The sequence below is a fragment of the Rattus norvegicus genome, chromosome 7, assembly GCF_036323735.1.
Source record: "Rattus norvegicus strain BN/NHsdMcwi chromosome 7, GRCr8, whole genome shotgun sequence".
Lineage (NCBI taxonomy): Eukaryota > Metazoa > Chordata > Mammalia > Rodentia > Muridae > Rattus > Rattus norvegicus.
The window spans coordinates 121,774,682-121,796,737 of NC_086025.1; the positions used below are offsets into that span (position 1 = coordinate 121,774,682).

Consider the following 22,056-nt stretch of genomic DNA (forward strand, 5'->3'; position numbering starts at 1 on the left):
ATGATGTGTACACACCATGTCATCTGTATGACTGGATGTTTGGTACAGTGACAGAGCCAGTGGCTCTTACTGTGAAACCAGGGCAGAGAGTGTCTCCAGAAGTGACCACATAACAAGACATAATATAACATAATTTTTATTTCTGTTCTTTTATGAAAACGTGTTATGTCCTCAGAACTAATCCGAAATGGAGGTAGCATGCCTCGGACTATAACAGCTGCCATGATTGGTGGTGTGTGTGTGTGTGTCTAATCTGTAAAGACCTGGTTTTACATCGTCGTCTCCTGAGGCCATGGGCAACAAGTGTGGTTCAGGGGCAAGAAACATATAGTGGGGTCACTGCAGAGCAGGGTGGCAGGGCGTTCTAGCCTGACTCATTGTCCTCTTGGTTCTGAATGGCTCCCAGAATGAATATAAACACTCCTGTGGGTCACCTAACCATGGCAGACAGGTTTGAACAGGCCATTATCACACTTGGTGGTGGCTCCACATTCTCGGCCCTGTGTCTCAGGTGTGGCTGTTGTAGGGCCTGGCCCAGCCTGCTGCAGGGCAACGCCGGGGGTTACTGGAAGTCCCTGGCCTGTGCTGTTTTCCTGTCTTTACTGAGTTAGGTGGTGACCACACTTGATGCTCCAGATCTCCTGTCCTCAGGCCGGCCTAAGCAGCCGCTCTAGAAGTACCAGCTTTGTCTGCAGGCTGACATCAAAGGGCGGCACTTTCATTAGATTCAGGCTCACACCTGTAGTGGCCTCAATCCGGGCTAGGACTCGGTGCGTGTCCCTGTAGAGGGCCAGGTGCCCAGGCACTGCCTCCATGATGATGTGGGTGTAGTCCAGCATGCCCGCTGCTCCCAGCTGCACATCTTCCCTCTTGTCATACCTGCCAGAGAAAGGCCACCTGTCACCACTGCACTCAACCACCCCTTATAGGTGGCCTCTGTGAGAAGCAACTAGACCTGTCGCTATAATATTTCAAAAACAAACCTCCAGTCATCGTTGACCTGTAGAAACCGTGACACGCCTGTCTGGGCAGCAGCCACATCGATGTGTACAAGGACATCTGAGAAAACCAAACCTCAGTCAGAAGCCAGCGCAGAGCTTCAGTCAGGCGCAGGCTTCCCCAGGGAGCACCTTGGACTAACCTGTCTGAGGTGGCACCAGTTCATGTAGCCGCTGCATCGCAACCCCACCAGGGTAGTTGAAATGGGACACATAGAGGGATGTGGCTGTAGACGCCACATTTACCACGACATGTCCAAACACCAGCAGAGCTCTCACCTTGTACGGCCAAGACTTTTTATTCAGGCTGAAAAAAAGAGATGTTTAATGAAAAGCATATGGTGGCAGGAATACCACCATATCCTTCAAGGTCTCCAGTCGTCCTAAAACCCAGACAGATCACCCTCCCAGATCACCCTGACACTGGCTTCTCTCCACCATGCAGAACCAGAACCAAGGTAATGGTCAGGCAGACCACAATGGACCAGGACTACTGAATTACGCACACCACTTGCCCCTACCTAATTCAGTTTACATGGAAGACTCATGTCAGTGTCCCCTCGTCTGTCCTCTTTGTTCTGTTTTCCTTTTTTTTGAGACAGGGTTTCTCTGTGTAGCCCTGGCTGTCCTGAAACTCTCTCTCTGTAGACCAGGCTGGCCTTGAACTCGGAGATCCGCCTGCCTCCGGCTCCTGAGTGCTGGGATTAAAGGCGTGAGCCACCGCTGCCTGGCTCTTCTGTTCTGTGTACTGTGCTCATTCATCTCTCGTAATGGCTGGATGGGGGCAGGAAGGGTGTTGAGCCTGAGCTTAGGTTAAAGTTGCCTTAAAATTCTCAATTAAAGCCAGGCGGTGGTGGCGCACACCTTTTTTTTTTTTTTTTGATCGCAGTACTCAGGAGGCAGAGGCAGAAGATCTCTGTGAATTCAAGGCCAGCTTGGTTTTACAGAGGGCATCCGAGAACAGCCAGGAAAAACCCTGTCTTGAAAAAAAAAACCGAATAAAAAAACAAACAAAAGCTGATATAAACAAACAAAAAACCCTCAACTGACCGAAATGACTAACATGCCTCTGAAGAACTTTGTGGTTGAGCACAGTGGCGCAGGCCTAGAATCCCACCACTGGGAAGGCTGAGGAAGAATGACGGCAAATTTGAAGCTAGCCTGGGTTACATAGCAAGATTATCTCAAAACATAAAGCCGTGAGATAGCTCAGTGGGTAAAGGCACTCGCCATGTGAGCTGGTAACCTGACCGTGACTCCCCAGAACCCACACAAAGGTAGAGCGAGAACAGACTCCAGATTTTTCCTCTCACGTCCACATCCACACCACAGCAGCGCACCTCCCCACTAATGCACACACACAGTAAAACATCCTCCAAATTTTCACTCTACATGCCAATTCGAGTTTATACTAGCTTTTTAAGGGGTATTTTTTAAAATATTTTATTTTTTTATTATATATGAGTGCACTGTAGCTGTCTTCAGACACACCAGAAGAAGGCGTCAGATCCCATTACAGATGGTTGGGAGCCACTATGTGGTTGCTGGGAATTGAACTCAGGACCTCTGGAAGAGCAGCCAGTGCTCTAACCACTGAGCCATCCCTCCAGCCCTGAGGGGTATTAAAAAGACTCCGCATTCCTCTTGAGCAGAAATCCAGCTCACTGCTTGCTCCTGTTGTGTTCACACAAAGCAAACCAAGGCCTCCAACATGGAAGGGCAGGGAGGCAGACTGCGACCAGGTGTCCTGTACTGAGGTATCTTTTCGCATGCTGGTGTCCCCAGGTCAAACCTCATACACCCTGTGGTTGCCTGCTGAGACTATCCTAACCCTGCAGCAGGTCCTGGTACTGCCTCACCCTCACTCCCTTCCTTTCCCAAGACTGACTTTCGTTGCTGAGGAAGGAGCAGTATCTTCTGCTGGGGATGAGTGTGGTGCACATGTGCACCTTTGTACAAAATGAACAACACATCTGCATGCACGTGGACAAGTCAGAGGACAGCAGGGGCCCTGCTCTATCAGGATTTTCTTCCTTTCAGATAGTGCCTCTCACTGAACATGGAATGTTACAGGATATTTGATTACTGTACACAGAAAACCTAATTGTTAGCAGAATAGAAAAGCTCAGATACCGCGGTGTCTGGTGCAGTTAGGTGGTCCGTAGAGATGAAGTTTGGGTGCCTCTAAATCCTCCATAGATAAGAATGCTAAAGAATGGAAAGGCCCTGCCTAGTTTAAGGCAAGCTGTTTGGGAGAGGCCGTCAGTCTTTGCTCTAAGACCAGAGGCAAAGTCAGTCGGGTGGTCTTGAGTTACTGAGAATCAAACAGGCAGGCACACTGACTTGGGAGTCCCCACCATGATGGGACATGGCTCCCTCTGCCAAGGGTGTAGGGCAGGGGATAGTGACTTCTGTTATAAGCAATTGTACATTTGATAGATCCCCCCCCCCCCCCCCCGCCACTCTAAGTCAGTTTGCTACCCACCTGCACTGATCTAGCTTCTTTGAAACTTATTTACCTAGGAAGGGTCTCATGTGCTCCAGCTGGTCTGGAAATGGGGGAGTCCAGCCAAAGACGAGCTTGAACCTAACTGATGATGTACTGAAGGCCGACTCAGAGCTCTGCATGCTGGACAAACTACAGTGGAGCGGAGCTCTCCCAGCCCTTTCCCTGATTTTACTTTTGAGAAAAGCTCACCACACAGCTGAGGATGAGCTGAAGTTTACTGTGGAACAGGATGGCTTAGGTTGCTGTTCCTAAGTACAGCGAGTCTAGGTGTGAGCCCTGCTACCCCTGCTCCATTTAGACAATGAATGTCATCCCCACCTCTCCCAGGGTTTGTCTTTAAGGCCTGACTGGGTCGAGAAAAGCAGAATTCAGGTTGAACCATGGTGTCTGAGCTGTGGCTCAGATCACTCCCAAATTAACCTGGGTTCTGTTCTGATCTGCCTCAATGTCTTAAAGATGTATTTATTTTATGTATGTGAGTACACTGTAGCTATCTTCAGACACACCAGAAGAGGGCATCAGATCTCATTACAGATGGTTGTAAGTCACCATGTGGTTGCTGGGATTTGAACTCAGGGCCTCTGGAAGAGCAGTCAGTGTTCTTAACCTCTGAGCCATCTCTCCAGCCCCTACACCTCAGTGTCTTTTAAAGGCATATTGTAAACAAGCACTGATGGGACATGGTACTGCTTCCATTTTCACAGTCATTGTCCCTACCAGAAGGAACATTTCTATGTCTCTGAGGATGACTTTAAACAGAATGGCAATTAGTAGCTGTGACTGAGACTGTGTGGCCCACATAAAGAAGAATGTTTGCTTTCTGACCCTTTAAAAAAATTAGTCTACCAACTAAATTTTAAAATCACTGGCCTCAAATACAAATTTTCAGTAAAAGTTCACTCTATTTCAGCTAAGGGACAGAGTGAAATAGTGCCACCAACTGGGAACCACGTGTTCAAATAGATGAACCTATGGGGGATAGTGCTAATTAAACCATACAGTGCTCCTCAGACTCACATGTCAGCACTCGGCCCTCAGTGAGTGGCACTTCCTCAGGAGCCTCTAGAAACCATGAGGTGAGTATAGTGGAGGATGTAGGTTACAGGTGTGTGTGTGTGTGTGTGAGAGAGAGAGAGTGTGAGTGTGTGTGTGTGTGAGAGAGAGTGAGTGTGTGTGAGTGTGTGTGTGTGTGTGTGTGTGTGTGTGTGTGTGTGTGTGTGCATGTTCTGAAGATTATGCCTGGTCCTTCCTCTGTTTCCTGCCCACCTTGAAGTGAGCAGTTCCTGGTGTCTTTCTGTTCTGCCTCACTAATGCAGACTGTGGACTAAGATCTCTAACAGTTAGTTCCTCACTAATGCAGACTATGAACTAAAATCTCTAACAGTTAGCTCCTCACTAATGCAGACTATGAACTAAAATCTCTAACAGTTAGCTCCTCACTAATGCAGACTGTAGACTAAGATCTCTAACAGTTAGTTCCTCACTAATGCAGACTATGAACTAAAATCTCTAACAGTTAGCTCCTCACTAATGCAGACTATGAACTAAAATCTCTAACAGTTAGCTCCTCACTAATGCAGACTGTAGACTAAGATCTCTAACAGTTAGTTCCTCACTAATGCAGACTGTGGACTAAGATCTCTAACAGTTAGTTCCTCACTAATGCAGACTGTGGACTAAGATCTCTTAACAGTTAGTTCCTCACTAATGCAGACTGTGGACTAAGATCTCTAACAGTTAGTTCCTCACTAATGCAGACTGTGGACTAAGATCTCTAACAGTTAGCTCCTCACTAATGCAGACTGTGGACTAAGATCTCTTAACAGTTAGTTCCTCACTAATGCAGACTGTGGACTAAGATCTCTAACAGTTAGTTCCTCACTAATGCAGACTGTGGACTAAGATCTCTAACACTAAGCTGAAGAACAAGTTACTCCTCCCACAGCTGCTTCTGTCAGGTATTCGGTCATGGCCACAAGAAAACTGTGTCTTGTTAAGAGAGATCTTGTTAAAATCCCTTCAACTTGTGCAAATATGTACAAGTGAACAGTTAAGGGTCTAAGCCATGAGCTGAAGGGTGGTCTGAAGGCAGCTCCATGGGCTGGCCCCTTCCCTCTACCAGTTGTTCTGGGGAAGAATAGAAAACATGTATTTGTCCCTACCAGAGTGAGCATCGCTGTGCCTCTCCGGAATCTTGTCCTGCCTGGGCCCAGCCAGTCCCCTCAGAACTGACTCTGCCAGTTCTGAGAGCAACCTATACCGGGCTCAGCAGTCCTGTTTCCACCAAGTGGTGAGTACTGAGCATGGCTCCTGCTTTGGCTCCCAGGGCATTCACTCTCCAGGTCTAAACGAGGAAAAGGGCAGAGTGGACCTTCTAGATCTATAGAGCCCACAACATTATGAACTAGCTACACACTCAGCCCAGGGAACCCTCCTCATAGCCTGCCTCTCCTTAACCCCTGCACTAGCAGCTGACCCTATTACCTCCTGATCCACAAGTCACATCACCTGCTCTGTCTGTTACCTCCCCATCATCTGTACCATCCATTGTTCCTGTCCCCGGCAACTCCCACACCATCTTCCACACGAACCCAAGCCACAGCCGCCCTATGTCTCCACAATTAACCAAAAGCACCACCTTATCTTCTCTAGCTCCAATGCCCTCCTGCCATCCACCAGCCTGGACCAAGAACACCATCCACCTGATCAATCATTCAGAGCTCTGGAACCCAGCCAGGACCAGCCACCTCCCAGGCTTGAAGGCCTGCCTTGGCCATTTCTCCCATGAGCAGCCCTGGGACAAAGGCGCTGGGAAGAGGCAGAAGTAAAACTCACAAACACGGAAAGAGGCACCGAGCACAGGCCTTTTGCTACACGGAGGACCACAGACACCCAATTTACCAAAGCTCTGCTCAAGTGACAAGGACACTCAATGACAGTGCTTGAATTTAAGTGTATGCCAAACCAAACACTCTTTGTTTCTAAAACAATCCTATTCCATGTCAAACTGGCAAACTTACTTATTTCTTACGTATTTTTTCCTTTTGTGAGACAAGATCTCACTAAACAGATCACAGTAGCCTCAAACTCAGAGACCTACTTGCCATTGCCTCTCAAGTGCTGGGATCAAAGGCATGTGCTTCTCTGCACAGCAAATCTATTTCTTTCTTTCTCCCACAAACCCCACCTGGGGTTCTTCGTAGCTCTGAAGACCAGGCTGGGCTTGAACCCACAGAGATCCACCTGCCCTGCTTTCCAAGTGCTGGGATTAAGGGCATGTGCTTCCACTGCCTGGTGTAAATCTATTCCTCATGAACCTTTAAAATACCTAGCACCTGGGTAATTAAAGTCCGCACTCAAAAAAATATACTCAAAATGGGGGCTGGAGAGATGGCTCAGCGGTTAAGAGCACTGGCTGCTCTTCCAGAGGTTCTGAGTTCAATTCCCTGTAACCACATGGTGGCTCATAACCATCTGTAATGGGATCCGATGCCCTCTTCTGGTTTGCAAGTGTATATGGAGGCAGAACTCTATACCTATAATAAATCTTTAAAAAATATATATAGTCAAAATGAAAAAGTAGAAAGTGTCTCAAGGACAAAACCCTCACACATAGGTGCAGCCTCTGGCAGCCATGATGTTGAGTACAGGGAAGGTATAGATGATGAACCGCAGTTCCTTGTGTGGGAGGAGCGAGTATAAAGCCACGAATCCAAGGCTTGGCAGAGCCAACGCAAAGGTTCTCCTGTCCACTGCACCCAGGGGTATGAAGAGAAGGCTGCAGCCCAGGCCTCGGGGCAGGGCTGAGTAGAAATACCACAGGAGTGGGGAGGTCTTCAGGTTGGGGTTAAGGAGGCATGAATTTGTCAGAGATCGAGTCACTGTCCACTTAATGGAACTAAAATGGTAACAGCATAAAACCCAAAGTCAGTTATGCCAAAGCCACAGCGAGACCTGCGTAGGAGGTACAGGGATGACTGATCTTGGGCACAGCAAACCCTTCCAGCTACAGTGTAACTGAGGGCTCTGCAGAGGACTATGGGAACTGCCGTTAGCGTTTCTCCTTTCTTCCCAGTACTGAGAGATGAGGATGGTATGTTACGCTGTGTTCTCCTTTCTCACCATGAGACCATTTGAAGTACTCCGTGTAAATGTTTAAAAAGCAGCTACCCTGAGGACTATGGGTAGGACTAGGTGATACTCAGGGAGACATTGCCAGAGAGTGAGCCCTAGGAGAAGCTCCTGCCCTGACCCTCAGACAGCCACCCAACCTGTGCCAGACTGTGGCTGACTGGAGGCAGGCCAGGGTCATCGGGCTGACTAGCTCATGCACTCCTACCTAATACTGAAAGGATACACCCCAGTTGGAACTTTTGTTCAGGACAGTGTTGTACCAAAGCACCACTCCTTCTGGCCACACAAGGTATCGCCAGAAATAGGAGTCCACAGCAACCGTCAGCCCTAATAACAGAACAGAAGTGTCCTCAGTAAGGAACATGGCCACCTATAAAATTCAAGCCTCAACTCACATGAGCACTGTGCTTAACTGCCCCACAAAGTGACTGCTGGCCACAGAAACCACCAGCAGCTTCCCATAAAAGGAGCTGATGGTGTGTGACACCATCTCATCAAGTGTCTTCCCCAGTGCGTGGCACACTGCCCTCCTCTTGCCTGTCCTAGCAGCCTGAAGGACAGTGGTGGATGCAGGCTTCCAACTAGAAGCTACCTCTAGGACAGAACTGGCAAGTTCTACTGCTGCCAAAGTTCAGAACATCTTGTTTGCATCTTTTAAAAAGGAGGAGGACTAGAGAGAGAACTCAGTAGTTAAGAGTGCACACTGCTCTTACAGGGGACCCAAGTTCAGTTCCCAGAGCCACAAGGGAAGGCTCACAATTGCCTGTCACAATTCCTGGGTACAAGGAAACCCAACATACTCTTCTGGACTCTATGGGTACCCACAACCACACACACTTATTTCTACAAACAGACACGTGTATGTTGGCCAGTGAGATGGCTCAGTGGGTAAAGGCATTTGCTACTAAGCCTGATGACCTGAGTTCAATCCCTGAGACCTACATGATAGTACGAAAGAACTGACTCCCACACGTTGTGCTCTGACCTCCAAATGTGCATTGTGCTGAGAACAGGCCCATGTGTGGCCATGCACACACACACACACACACACACACACACACACACACACACACACACTAAAAAAAGCTAAGTGTAATAAAAAAAAAAAAATCTCAAGGGTTGAGGCAACAGTTTAGTAAACGTTCCTTGAAGCAGGAAGGCCTGAGAGTTCTATCCCAGAACCCACAGAAAAAGCCAGGTATAGGCCAGGTATGGTGAGTTTGAAGCCGGCCTGGTCTACAAAGTGAGTTTCAAGACAGCCAAAGGTATGTAGAGATTCTGTCTGAAGAAAACACACACACACACACACACACACACACACACACACACACACACACATCCAGGTATGAGGCTGAAGGGATGTCTTAGCAATTCCATGTGGCTGACAACTGTCCATGACTTCAGTTCTAGGGGATCCGATGCCCTCTTCTGGTCTCCATGGGAACCAGGTACATATGTAGTTCACAGAAAAAAAAAGCTGCAAAATACCCATACACAGAAAATAGAAATAAATATATCTCAAAAACCCTAGGAACAAACCGAGTGGCTATCCTTGAGGACTGACACCGAGGCTGACCTCTGGATGCCACGCACATACACACACACGACGTTTCCAACTGACACATCTGTCACTTCAGAGCTGCGGAGGCTTGAGCAGGAAGAGCTCAAATTTGAGGCCAGCCTGGGCTATACAGTGGGTGTGTGGTTTGAAAAAGAATATTTCCTTGGGCTAGAGAGATGGCTCAGCATTAAAAGCACTGACTGCTTTTCTAGACGTCTTGAGTTCAATTCCCAGCAACCACATGGTGGCTCACAAGCATCTGTAATGGGATCCGATGCCCTCCTCTGGTGTGTCTGAAGACAGCTACAGTGTAGTCATATACAATAAAATAAATATAAAAAGAAAGACTATCCCCCAAGAGCTAATAAATTTTAATATTTAGGTTCTAGTTGGTGGACAGTTCAGGAAAGATTAGAGGTGTGGCTTATGAAGGGGGTGTGTCAGTGGAGCTGGGCTTTGAGGTTTCAAACAAGCCCGCACCAGGCCTTGTCCCCACCCCACCCCCCACCCCCGCTGCCTGTGGATCAGGATGCAGCTCTCAGCTACTGCTCCAGTGCCATGCCTACCTGCCTGCCTGCCATGCTTCCTGCCATGATGATCACGGACTAATCCTCTGAAACTGTAAGCCAGACCCAATTAAAAGTTTCCTTTCATAAGCTGCCTTGGTCATGGTGTGCCCTCACAACAGAACAGTAACTAAGACAGTCGGACTCTGTCTCAAATACCAAAACCATTGGCAGACACACAGACAAAGCCGAGATGCCAACTTGCCTAGGCAAAGAATCCCTGCTGGGATGGCGTGCTGGAGCAATCTGGCCACAGACATCCTCCTTTGGTACAAGGTCAGCAGCAGCATGATGCCCAGCAGCATAGCCAGCTCAGCCCTGAAGCCAATGATGACAAAGGCGGAGAGCCAGACAAAGACGGCCCATCTGTGCTGCAGCCAGGCTGTGAGGGCCGGTAAAACTGCAAAACAGAACAACAGAACACACAGTGAGGGGCGCGCTCTCTCCTCTCTCTCCCTCTCCCTCTCCCTCTCTCTCTCTCCCTCTCTCTCTCTCTCTCTCTCTCTCTCTCTCTCTCTCTCTCTCTCTCACACACACACACACACACACACACACATACACACACACACATTACTCCGGGGCAGCAGTGACGGTTCAGCAATTAAAAAGCTGGCCGTTCTTGAAGAAGACCCAGGTTTCACTCCCAGCTCCCACAGGACAGCTCACGACTTTCTCTAACTCCAGCTGCAGAGGACCTGATGCCCTCTCCTGACCTCTGAAGGTACTGTACGCACATTATGTGCTTAAATACATACATAATACCCATGCATGCAAAAGCTTAAATAAACAAATCACTCTAGAAGCTGCTCAGCACTTCGGAGTTTAAGGCAGGGGGATCTAGCACACAAAGCTGGTCTGGACTACATAGTAGGACTATGTTCCCAGCATACTAAAACCTCAAATGAACAAGCGCCAGAGAAGCCGACTTGCCTAGGCAGAATGTCTGCTGGGACAGCACACGGGTGCTTCAGGGTGGTGTTCTCTAGAGTACCAGCCCCGATACAGAGAAGCCTGCTTCCGTAACAAGAGATCCTGAGCAGGTTATGAGGAGCCATGGCGTGGAGACAATACTGTGAGGGTCAGGAGGCACATCCTGAAGCTACATACCCACAGCCAGGGCCAACACGTTGGGAAGCGTCCTCGTACAGTAGAACATGAGATGAAACTGTGTGGCTGATATCCAGCAGAACATGACAGCCACCGTAGCCCCGAACTGCTGTCTTACTGCCTTCTGTAATGTCCAGAGTCCAAAAATCACACCAAGTCCAAGGACGCCTCTGACTAAATGAAATGAGCAAAAAAGTCACTGATGTGAGGGATCCAACAGGAGACACAGGTGAAGCCAGGGAACAATATGCAAGACTACATAGGAGTGCACGTGTGTACCGGTAGTGGCCATGGGGCCTGTGTTTGCACTGAGACCTACACCATCCAAGCCTCCGACTTCCTTTCAGCCCTGGCTGGCTGTTGGCTAAAGGCAAGTTAGTGGAGTCTAAGGTACAGCTCCTGCTTGCTTGTCCCAAGTCTGGCTGAAGGCTACGGTGAATCCACCCATCCCTACCCCATCCCCACCCCACCCCATCCCCACCCCACCTGTGCTCATGTAAGGTCGAAGCTCTCACCCTCGTGGGGCCCTTACCTATCAGCTGAGAATAAAATCTGGAGACTTCCAACAGTGAAAGCACATAAACCACAGGGCTGGAGAACGCGGCAATCAACAGCGGCCCCAGGAATGTCCTGGGAACGACTCCAGGAAACTCATGGTGGTCATACTGCAAGGAGAAGTGTGGTCAGCGCAAGGCTAGCGAGAAGAGCAAGCCTCAGCTCAGGGCAGTGCCTCACCTTGTCTATGTCCAGCTGGTGATACAGAAGGTCATGCGTAGCCTGCAGGTTGAAGCTCTCTTCTACCTTGGTGTACGGACAGGCAACAAGGTGGATGGCAGCTACAGTGACCAACAGCCCCAGAGGCAGCAGTGACTGCCTGCCTGATGATTTCTTGCCAGCCATGAAGAGCTTTAAACTTCATGCACCTTCACAGAAACAAAGACAAGTACCACTGTTACCTTACACGGCCTGACACTCCTAAGACTCGGCCTGAGGTCACACTGGTGAGATGTGGAGAGGAGGGAGCACAGCACCCCTTGAGATGGCTATTCTCTCAACTTGACATGTGTGGAAATTAACTAAAACCCAAGCAGCTGGGTACCCTGTAAGGGATCTTTTAAGTAAATCTTCTGAAGTAGGAAGATCCATCTTTAAGCTGGTCACACCTTCTGCTGGTCACCTCTATAAAGGATGTGGAAGAAGGAAGCTCGCTCTTTGCCCGCTCATTCTTTCTCTTGGCCTCACTGGCAAATCCATTCCTTCATTGGCAATAGCACCTATTTCTTCAGGATTCCAGTGTATACTAAAGACCATATGAAAGAAACATCCAGCCTTGTGGGCTGAACAACTAGATTCTTGGATCTTTCATTCATAGGCAACCATTGTTGGATTAGCTAGACCACAGTCTGTAAGCCACTCTAATAAATCGCATGTGTGTATGTATATATGTGTATACACACACATACACACACACACACTTCATTCTATTACTTCGAGACTTCTTGAGAACCCTGACTAATGCACCCTTTAAATTTTTTAAAATTGTTTTTTATGTATATGAGTGTTTTGCCAGCATGTATGTCTGGGCATCTGATCCCCTAGAACTGTAATCACAATTATAGTTGTGAGGTGCTATGTAGGTGCTGGGAATTAAATTTTGGTCTTCCAAAAGATCAGTCAGCACTCTTAACCAGTCATCTCTCCAGTCCCAACCCCTTGACATATAATGACGCTCATAGTTCCTATTGTCTTAGTTAGGGTTTCCATTTCTGTGATAAAACACCACATCCAAGAACAACTTCGGGGGAGAATTGGCTAATTTCATCACACAGCTTACGATCCAAGGAAACCAAGGGAGAAACTCAAGGCAGGAACGTGGTAGCAGGAGATGATGCAAAGGTCAAGGAGGGGTGCTGCTTACTAGCTTGCACAGCCTGCCTTCTTATAGCACCCATGACCACCAGCCCAGGCATCATCCACAGTGAGCTGGGCCCTCCCACATCATCAATCAGGAAAATGCCCCACAGGTATTCCCCATCCCCACATGGAGGCTTATCCTAAAGACTTTAGTGGAGTGTAAATAAGCCTCAGCTTGCACTTGCTCGTTCCAAGTTTGGTTGCAAGGCTACGGTGAGTGGGGCCAACATCTCATCCCACCTGATTATGTCCAGCTGTGTTAGACCCAATAAAAAGTGCTGAACTGAAAAAGTCTGACTGTCGACTAATTATGTTATGGAACAATGTGTACATAAAGTTCCTAGCCTAACACAAAATCATACTGGGGCATGGTGATGCACACTTATGATTCCAGTACTTGGGAGGCTAAGACAGGAGGAACAAGACAACCTAGGCAACTTGTTAAGAGCACAGAGCCTTGGGTTCGGTCCCCAGAACCACATAAACACCAGATACTTAGATATATTTGTGTATTCTCAACACTCAGGTTAAGAGGCAAGAGGAGCAAAAGTTCAAGGTCATCCTTGGTATTACAAGACCCTGTCTCCAAGAGAAGGAAGAAGCCAAGCCTCGGAGGCAGCAGTCCGACTAGCTGTTTCAACTATCTGCTCTGCACAACTTTGAAGTAGACCCAAGCTTTAGAGTGACTACTGCCCATGGAACTCACCTGATCCTCCTCCTACCTCACAGCCACAAAGGGGTGTGTTTTCTGCTGAGGACCAACAGCAGCCATTTTCCAAGACAACAGACCAGGGTGAGCTGGAATACCCAGCCAGGAGCAAAACAATATAGGTAGATATTCGCCAGTACATAAAACCCAGCTATCGGCAGGAATGGGGCCAGCTGCAGGGAAGGCAGATGGCTAATCGCCTTCCAGCAGCCAAGCTCAGATACAAATGTGGCGTGGAGAAGGAGGGCACCTCAGATTAGATAGCACCCTTCAAAGATCCTGTTGTCCCTGACAATTGTGACTCCAAACCTAACAAGGAAACTGTCGGAGTCATTCGTTCAAATTGTGGCTTTAACCTGGAAGTGTTTATCTGATGTAATGAGGCCTACTTGTAAACCAAAGACCAGACGAAACTGTATTGTTTATATAAACAGATGTTCTCTAAAATACAGATAATTCACATCGTCTCCTCCTCCTGCTCACTCAAGTCACTTAAAGTTCGAAAGGTCATTGTGAACTCACTGTCTGAACCCCCTGCGGAAATGTCGACTACTGCCCCCCCTCCAACCACATTGAGCCGGACCCAGAGGTAGAGCAGTTTATAGATGACACCTGCGGCCGCCAGGTGAGGAAGATAGATGAAAGGTCCAGGCCTCAGGTGAGATATCCAGCCCCTAAGTGAGAGGTCCGTTCCCCAGGTGAGGAACTCAAAGGCCGTCACGCGCTCTCGGATGAGCCCCGGCCTCATCACCTCCCAAGTACCCCAATCCCGGCGGCGCGCGCTAACCTCCTCTGCTATCCGCATGGCCCCTCGGAACTCACAAGACTACCTTCCGCAGGAAGCCGGCCGCGGAAGCCAGGCCAAGAAGCCAAATCTTTGCCCGAACTTAACATGGCCACCATTGCTCAAGCTGGCCACAGAGGCGGGCACTTCCCGCCCGGAGAAAAGATGGCCGCCGCAGGCCACTCGTGGAGGGCGGGGCAAGAAGACCGGATAGATTACGGTTCCGCCTCATTCTCGCGGGACGCTGACCCGGGGCTTTCTCATTGGTGGCTTCTCGTGGCGAGCCTCAATTGGTCCACATCAGGCAGGGGGGATTCCTCCGACCAATAGAAACGCGCAGTGTGAAAGGTGGGCGGGGCCTCGGCGTTGCAGTCAAGTAGCCCGGGGAACGGCCGGCGCGCGGGCCGGTGGGCGGAGGCTCAGACTCCGCCGCAGTTCTCGGTGGGTCGCCGGGCTGCCCTCCCGCCATGCACCTGCTGCTTGCAGCCGGGTTCGGGCTGCTACTGCTGCTGCTGCCGCCACCCGCGGCCTCCAAGAAGCCGACACAGTGCCAGAGGTGCCGGACGCTGGTGGACAAGTTCAACCAGGTGGGCGGGCGGTGGGTCCGGGGCAGCGGCTCTGGGCAGGGGCTGGCGGGGTTCACAGTGGACCATCGAGCTGGTGCCACCTCTTCTGCAGGGGATGGCCAACACGGCCAGGAAGAATTTCGGAGGCGGCAACACGGCGTGGGAAGAGAAGACTCTGTCGAAGTATGAATTCAGGTGAGTGTCCCAAGAACTGCAAGGATTTGCTGCCATGGCCTGTGAATCGGTCGTCGGCCGTCAGACTTTGGGGGTCAGTGCAGACCACCGGCACATGGAAATCTTAGATGGTGGACATCTGTCATTGGTCATCCCTGCCTCTGGCCACTCAACTGGCCTCCACACTCCTACAGCCACTTCTGCATGCACTGGAAGGCTTTTTCACACGCACACACGACTTTTGGAAACTCAAACTGGAGCCCCTAGCCCTCCTAGAGACTTCTGGTTTCCCTGACTAATGGAATAAGCTCTCCTCGTGCGGAGGTGCTTCCCATTACTGGGTCGACTGCACACCCCAGGTTAGCCTCCCCTTAATGACTAACCCTGCTCATGGTTGTGGAGACTCCCCTCTTCACTAAAGTAGTCTCTAGGTGGGACATGTGTAAAGTGAGCGGACTGGTGCTTTAGGGTGCTGGTGCTTTGGGGTGCTGGTGCTTCGGGGTGCTGACAGATTGTGTTTCAGTGAGATCCGGCTTCTGGAGATCATGGAGGGTCTGTGTGACAGCAGTGACTTTGAGTGCAACCAACTCTTGGAGCAGCAGGAAGAGCAGCTCGAGGCCTGGTGGCAGTCCCTGTGAGTACCCAGAACCCCATCTTCTGATCTCTAGTTTTGTGGTCTCTTCCCAGTACAGAAGCAGGAGATGTCCTACATCCCTGTCCCAATTTACCAAGGCACTGCCACCCTCTCCTTTGAGTCGGAGGCTTGCAAAGAGGACCTGTGTTTTCCTTGCTTGCCCTATCCTGTAGCTCTGAAGGCATGTACAGTGTGCCTCCTAGCCCACATCACCCCAGGTAGTTGCTTCAGCCTGGAGGTAAGAAGTGAAAATTGCAGCGATAAGCCTCGCTTCGGTGCATCATTGAGTACTGTTTTGAAACCCACCAGTATGTTTATAAACGCCCGAAGTATATATTTTAGGGTTTGAAGCTATCCAAGGCTTTGAGCATCCCTAGGGGCGTTCTTGGGTATGCTCCACCACTGAGCCACGCGTGTCCCAGCCCAACATCTCATGGGATTTAACGACCATTTCTAAATCCTCAGGAAGAAGGATTACCCCAACTTATTTGAGTGGTTCTGTGTACGCACACTGAAAGCATGCTGTCTTCCAGGCACCTACGGGCCAGACTGTAAAGGTATACGTCATTTTTTTTTTCCTCCTTGGGAAATCCCAAGCCTGCATCTTTCCTGTTACTCTTCTCTGACTCCCTTGTGTTTAAAAGCACAGAGGGAACTGGAACTGCATGATCTTTCTATGTGGGGACCCTGCCTCTTTCCTCAGATGGGTAGCTGTCCAACCCTGCTCTGGCCCTGTGACCCTGGACCATAGGCTCCCGCATCACTGCTAACTCCTGACTTTAGGAAGTTCTCCTCATGAGTCTTTAGGGTAGGGATCACAGTCTCAGGAGCCCATCTGTACTGACAGGAGTTGGGGGTGGCAAGCTTGCTTACCTAGTCCTGGCCCTTCTCTGAGGGGAGCCTTGAGACTCGAGCCAGTCCTGTTGATCATCAGTCAGGCTGGGTCCGGTGACAGAAGTTTCAGTTTCAGGCATACACATGGGCTGAGCTGGCTCTGCTTGCTCCTCCCTGGCTGTATGCTGAACACAACATTGGATTTCTCTCAGGCACATAATGCATTGTCCCATAGCTGGCTCCACACAGGTAATACAGTGTTGATCCTGCGGGTTCCGGGTGGCCAGTGTCTGGCTCTGGCCCTTCAGCGTTCAGGCCCCTGTTCCCTCAGCAGGCATGGTGCCAGGTTTAGATTGTAAGGGATCCCAGTGACTGTTAGGCTGTGAGGTACATGTGAGAAGAAACATGACCAACCCCTGGGGCATAATCCAAGCAAAGGTTTTGTATCCTCCAAGAATGCCAGGGTGGGTCCGAGAGGCCTTGTAGCGGCAACGGCTACTGCAGCGGCGATGGCAGCAGGCAGGGCGACGGGTCCTGCCAGTGTCACGCGGGCTACAAGGGACCACTGTGTATTGACTGCATGGATGGCTACTTCAGTTTGCAGAGGAACGAGACCCACAGCATCTGCTTGGGTAAGCACCAGCGCCCAGAGTCTGACCAGCTCGGTTGATGGTGAGGCTATGGGGAAGCAGTCCTCTGTTAAAGCTGCACAGCCGAGAACAGGCATCTCTTGGCCCCCCAGCCTCGTATGCAGTGCAGGAGGCCTGGCGGTGCGGCCTTTTTGGAGTATCCATAAACTACTCCGGAAGGAAAAGCTACTTGTTTCTTAAAGCCTTTCTGGGAATGGCATGGCAGTTCAGTGTCTGTGTGACAGGTTCTCATGCCTGTACCAAATGCCCTTGGTTTTTTGACCTAAGTAATGGCCGTATTCCATATGATCACCTAAAATGTTCTGGCTAACTCCCAGGCGAGGGTGGACAGGTCTTTCAGTTTCCTGCCAGGTGGTTTTTGAGAGGGAGGCAAGATATAGAGGCTGAGATGTGTCTGCAGTCGATCAAACAACTTCTCAGAGGGAATAAGGACTTCCTGGGCTGACAAGACATGGCTACACAAGGGAACCAGGACCCTTGGAGGCTACTGTTAAGCATGGGCCCACCCGCTCCCTTGTTCTCACCAGGGTTGTCAAGGTTACCTGGGTAGCTTCTGCCTGAGACTGAGGTCAGTCAGCTCTGTCTGTCCAGTCCCTCAGCAGAGCACTGGACTCGCCAGCAGCCTAGGCTGCTGTGGTTGGCTGCCTGCCCAGGGCAGCATCCGTGTTTGAGCTCACTTGACGTTTTATGGCTCTGTGAAGGAGATAGTCAGCAGTCCTCATCATTGACCAGAGGGATGCTGCATGTGGCGACATCTTGCTCAGAGTTAATGGCTGCTTGTTGTCTAGGTTTCACTGTTTTTTTGTTATTTTCCTGCCGATCTTAAATCCTCATTCCTAAAGGAAGCTTTCCTCAGTGTGGGAGACAATGGGACCCTGCTCCCAGAAGGCCGCCTAACACAGCCTTTCCTTTCCAGCCTGTGATGAGTCTTGCAAGACATGCTCAGGTCCAAGCAACAAAGACTGTGTCCAGTGTGAAGTGGGCTGGGCACGAGTGGAAGACGCCTGCGTGGGTGAGGAGCATACGGTGGGGTGGGCAGGGGTGAGGGGCTCCTTACAGAGGCGATCCCCAGGGAGGTCCAACTCCCGTCTGTGGCTTCCATCTCTGCCCCACTTGGGGCTGTGAGAGCCACTCTTAGGGCCTGCATGTGGGTTCTGAGAAGGACGCAGACCTGGATTAAACCAGTGTCCCCACAACTGGGCGCACCACGTCACCAGGAATGTGGCCTAGCTGTTGCTGAGCCCTTGCCCCTTCCTGTTGCAAACCCTGTACTGAGACGTCAGGGGAGCTGCTGCTGCCTTGCTCTTTGGAGCCTCGGGTGCCCCTTAGCCTCTTCCTCTGTTAGTTCCAGTTTTGCTTTCACCCCTCTGCAGCTGCTTGGCCTTAGGCAAATTCAGAGCTCAGCCTCAAGCTGGTCTGGAGCCTTGAGGGGGTTAGTGAAGGAAGAGATGGTTTGAGCTCGTGTGGAAGCACAGGGGCTTACGTTAAGGTCATGCAGGTGGTGCCTCCGCTCTGCCACCTCGGGCTCTGCTCACACACAGCCTCGTTTCCTTCCAGATGTAGATGAGTGTGCGGCAGAGACACCTCCCTGCAGTGAGGCACAGTACTGTGAGAATGTCAACGGATCGTACATCTGTGAAGGTGACCAGAGCGCTGGGACCTGTCATCTCCATAGGCTTCTCTCTGCCTTCACCCTGTGTGGCCTGGATGACCTTTGTATGGTTTCTGAACTCAAAGTGGCCACATCAGTGGTCGACATGCAGAAAGCCAGCACATCTCCACGCATCATCCTGTCCCTGCACCTCACGGTAGCCTCGGCGTGCTCCGCTGCCTCAGCTCCCTCGCTCAGTCACAGCAGGCCTTTCCCCCGTAGGGAAGACTCTGCACACTCTTAGACAGGATCTCTCGGTGTGGTCCTGGGGCTCACTGTGTAGACCCTGCTGGTCAGAGATTTCCTGCCTCTGCTTCCTGAGCGCTGGGATTAGAGGGGTGCCCACCACACCCAGCTTGTTCACACTCTGCTGTCCAAATTTGCCAGTCAAGGTCATAAGTATTTTAGGGTCTTAGGCGATTCATAGGGCGGCAGGGAGGAGGCTGCCACCCCCTGTCTGCAGTTGTACCAGGTAGTGCAAGCAGGCTGCCATGTCCACTGTGACACTGGGCCTGCAGAGCCCGCAGACTACGCTTGGCTGTTCTTACTTGGCTGGGGAAGCAGACTGTCACTGGGCTTCGGGTGGCTTTGTTCTTAAGTTCCCCCATGTCACTAGGGTCTGTTTTGTGGTGTGCTACTCTTGCCTTACTGAAGTGGAAGTGGTCTGACGTCTTCCTCCATGTTTCTAGAATGTGATTCTACCTGTGTGGGCTGTACAGGAAAAGGCCCAGCCAATTGTAAAGAATGCATCGCTGGCTACACCAAGCAGAGTGGACAGTGTGCAGGTCAGTGAGCTGTCTGCTAGACAAGGTGAACTTTCTAGAAGGAACACCTCACCTGCCCAAGGGGCCTTTGTGGATGGGAACCCCTCAGCCTCTGACACACGCTGGCCATGGGTTCTGTCCCTGCATAGACAATGTTGTGGTTCCAGTTGGAGCCACACTTGCCTGAGCCCCTATATCACACCAGCTTCCAGGGGTCTTGGCTGTCACCTCCACTATCTTGGGCACTGCCAAGGGCATTGGGCTTCCTATCTCCATGCTGAGATGTCTCTGCTCTGCCAGTTGAGGCCTGGCCACCAAGGCCCAGGAAGCTCTCCTCTGAGCACCATACTGATCCTCACTTCCTCCTCTGATGGGCAGTCATGATCCCATTGCTCTCACTGATAAGCGAATTGTGAATGAGCCTCTTGCATAATATGAGGTGTATGTGTGCGCTTGCAATCACTTACTGACATGAAGAATTTTCATTTCAGACATAGATGAATGCTCACTAGAAGAAAAAGCCTGTAAGAGAAGAAACGAAAACTGCTACAATGTTCCAGGGAGCTTTGTGTGCGTGTGTCCGGATGGCTTTGAGGAGACAGAAGACGCTTGTGTGCAGACAGCACAAAGCGGTGAGTAGCAGAAGACAGGGAGGGGTGGCCTGCTCTGCTCAGGGTTGGGGCTAACCAGACACTTGAAAACTGCCAAGAAATTAACACAGAGTTGCCCTGGTGACAGCTCAGAGGACAGGTGAAAGTTTGTGCAGTGCCCACCCAGGGTCGTGGAGGGGGAGGAGGTAGCAGCAGCAGTGTGAGAGAGGCCATACAGAGGAGGATTTGGTTAGTGGCTTCAGATAGGGTCTGAAGGTGGTTGTGGAGAACGGACAAGCCAAGTGTTGCAGCCCCTCTCAGAGGGAAGAGCGAAGTGAACAGCCTTGTAGAGGATTCCTAAAAGTGGTGTGGGGTTCTGGAACCCCAGCCCAAGGTCAGGGTCTGTGGCTGGCTCTGAGGCTGTAAAATAGGGTCGTCTGTTCAGTCCTTCCAGAACCTTTCTAGTCCTCGTGTGACATTCGTGTGTCCAAGCCTTCTTCCCTTTTCATAAAGATGCCACCAGTCATCCTAGACTAGGGCCCACTTGATTACTAATTGTCTGTAACAGCCCTATCTCTAAGGCAAGCCACATTCATAAGTGCCAGCCAGAAGGTGGTCAGCCCCTCTCCTTGAGAGACAGCTCAGATTGACAGACTCTAGGGATTATAGAAAGTGGAAACAGGCAGCTCAGAGTGGCTAAGAGTGAAAAGGATTTGCTAGAAGCCCAGTCTGAACAAACAGCTGTGTGTCCACGCCTGGGAATACTCTGGTCACCTGACTGTGCTGCGGTCAGTGAGATGCCAAGGATAAGAGGACCTTTGCAGCCAGAGGACATGATCGCCTGCCCTCTACCTCACCTCACTGCTCAGCCTTTGTGAAACTCTGAAGTGTCAGCCTAAGCACCCCAGTGGGTGTTGGGGCTCACCCTGAGCTGTCCTTAGAAAGTTGCTAGGTCAGGAGGAAGGCAGGGTGCTGTCCCCAGGGTGTGAGCCAACCACTGGGTATTGCGATAGCAGCACTCATCCACCAGCTGCCCTCCCATCCAAGCCCATCCTTGAGGTACTTTAGCACTGATACTCACTCGGTGACCTGCATGTCTTCTGACAGAAGTCACAGAGGAAAACCCCACACAGCCACTCTCCCATGAGGATTTGTGATAGACATCTGGATTCAGAAGCCAGACTCACCCTTTAAGTTATTGAGAGGATATATATAGAAAATGTGGCCCATGGACATCAACCCCATTTCTCCAGGAAGACCTCAGAGGGAGAAGCTGCCTACTCTGAAAAAGCTGATACTCACTTGGCCCTTTAAAAAGCTGCATTTCTTGGTGGTTCATAAGCAGATTTGTATATTTTGATACTGTTCTTTATAATAAAATTGATCATTGAAGGTCACCAGGAACAGAACGTGTTGGTTTGTTTCATTGAGAATGTTGACCTTCAACACTAGTCAGTTTGCACCTGTCCTGCCAGAGCTAGAAGACAGATGGAGTCATGTCTTCACATAAGGACTCAGGAAGAGATAGAGGGAACCCATGTCTTCCTATGAGGACTCAGAAGGAGATAGAGGGGACCCCATGTCTTCCCATGAGGACTCAGGAGATAGATGGGACTCCGTGTCTTCCCATGAAGCTCAGAAGGAGATAGATTCTGTGTCTTCCTGTGAGGACTGAAAAGGAGATAGAGGGGACCCCATGTCTTCCCATGAGGACTCAGAAGGAGATAGATGGACCCCATGTCTTCTCATGAGAACTCAGAAGGAGATAGAGGGGACCCATATCTTCCCATGAGGACTCAGAAGGAGATAGAAGGGACCCATATCTTCCCATGAGGACTCGGGATAGATGGACCCAGGTCTTCCCATGAGGACTCAGAAGGAGATAGTAGGGACCCCATGTCTTCCCATGAG

At 50.4% G+C, this 22,056-nt stretch overlaps 2 protein-coding genes across 9 annotated transcripts; one reads left to right on the plus strand and one right to left on the minus strand.

The window, feature by feature from the left end:
• Positions 1–114: 114 nt before the first annotated feature.
• Alg12 (ALG12, alpha-1,6-mannosyltransferase) lies at positions 115–14,494 on the minus strand. 6 transcript variants are annotated; one of them, NM_001108104.2, is made up of 10 exons: positions 14,286–14,302; positions 11,611–11,798; positions 11,408–11,540; positions 10,876–11,049; positions 9,974–10,168; positions 7,865–7,968; positions 7,118–7,341; positions 1,142–1,305; positions 984–1,059; positions 115–879 (listed from the first exon to the last, which is right to left on the minus strand). In NM_001108104.2, exons 2-10 carry the CDS (start codon positions 11,773–11,775, stop codon positions 648–650), a joined length of 1,467 nt encoding a protein of 488 aa, NP_001101574.2. In that variant the 5' UTR covers positions 11,776–11,798; positions 14,286–14,302; the 3' UTR covers positions 115–647. The 6 variants fall into 6 exon arrangements, with proteins under 6 accessions (NP_001101574.2, XP_017450365.1, XP_017450363.1 ...); XM_017594876.3 differs by lacking the exon at positions 14,286–14,302 and adding an exon at positions 14,329–14,494 and having other exon boundaries at positions 121–879; XM_017594874.3 differs by lacking the exon at positions 14,286–14,302 and adding an exon at positions 14,321–14,485 and having other exon boundaries at positions 121–879.
• Positions 14,073–21,549, plus strand: Creld2 (cysteine-rich with EGF-like domains 2). 3 transcript variants are annotated; one of them, XM_063263946.1, is made up of 11 exons: positions 14,073–14,156; positions 14,338–14,869; positions 14,961–15,043; positions 15,546–15,656; positions 16,122–16,213; positions 16,946–17,122; positions 18,057–18,152; positions 18,698–18,781; positions 19,481–19,576; positions 20,047–20,187; positions 21,253–21,549. In XM_063263946.1, exons 2-11 carry the CDS (start codon positions 14,750–14,752, stop codon positions 21,300–21,302), a joined length of 1,050 nt encoding a protein of 349 aa, XP_063120016.1. In that variant the 5' UTR covers positions 14,073–14,156; positions 14,338–14,749; the 3' UTR covers positions 21,303–21,549. The 3 variants fall into 3 exon arrangements, with proteins under 3 accessions (XP_063120016.1, XP_006242278.1, NP_001032285.1); NM_001037208.1 differs by lacking the exon at positions 14,073–14,156 and having other exon boundaries at positions 14,703–14,869; XM_006242216.5 differs by lacking the exons at positions 14,073–14,156; positions 16,946–17,122 and having other exon boundaries at positions 14,627–14,869.
• Positions 21,550–22,056: the final 507 nt, after the last annotated feature.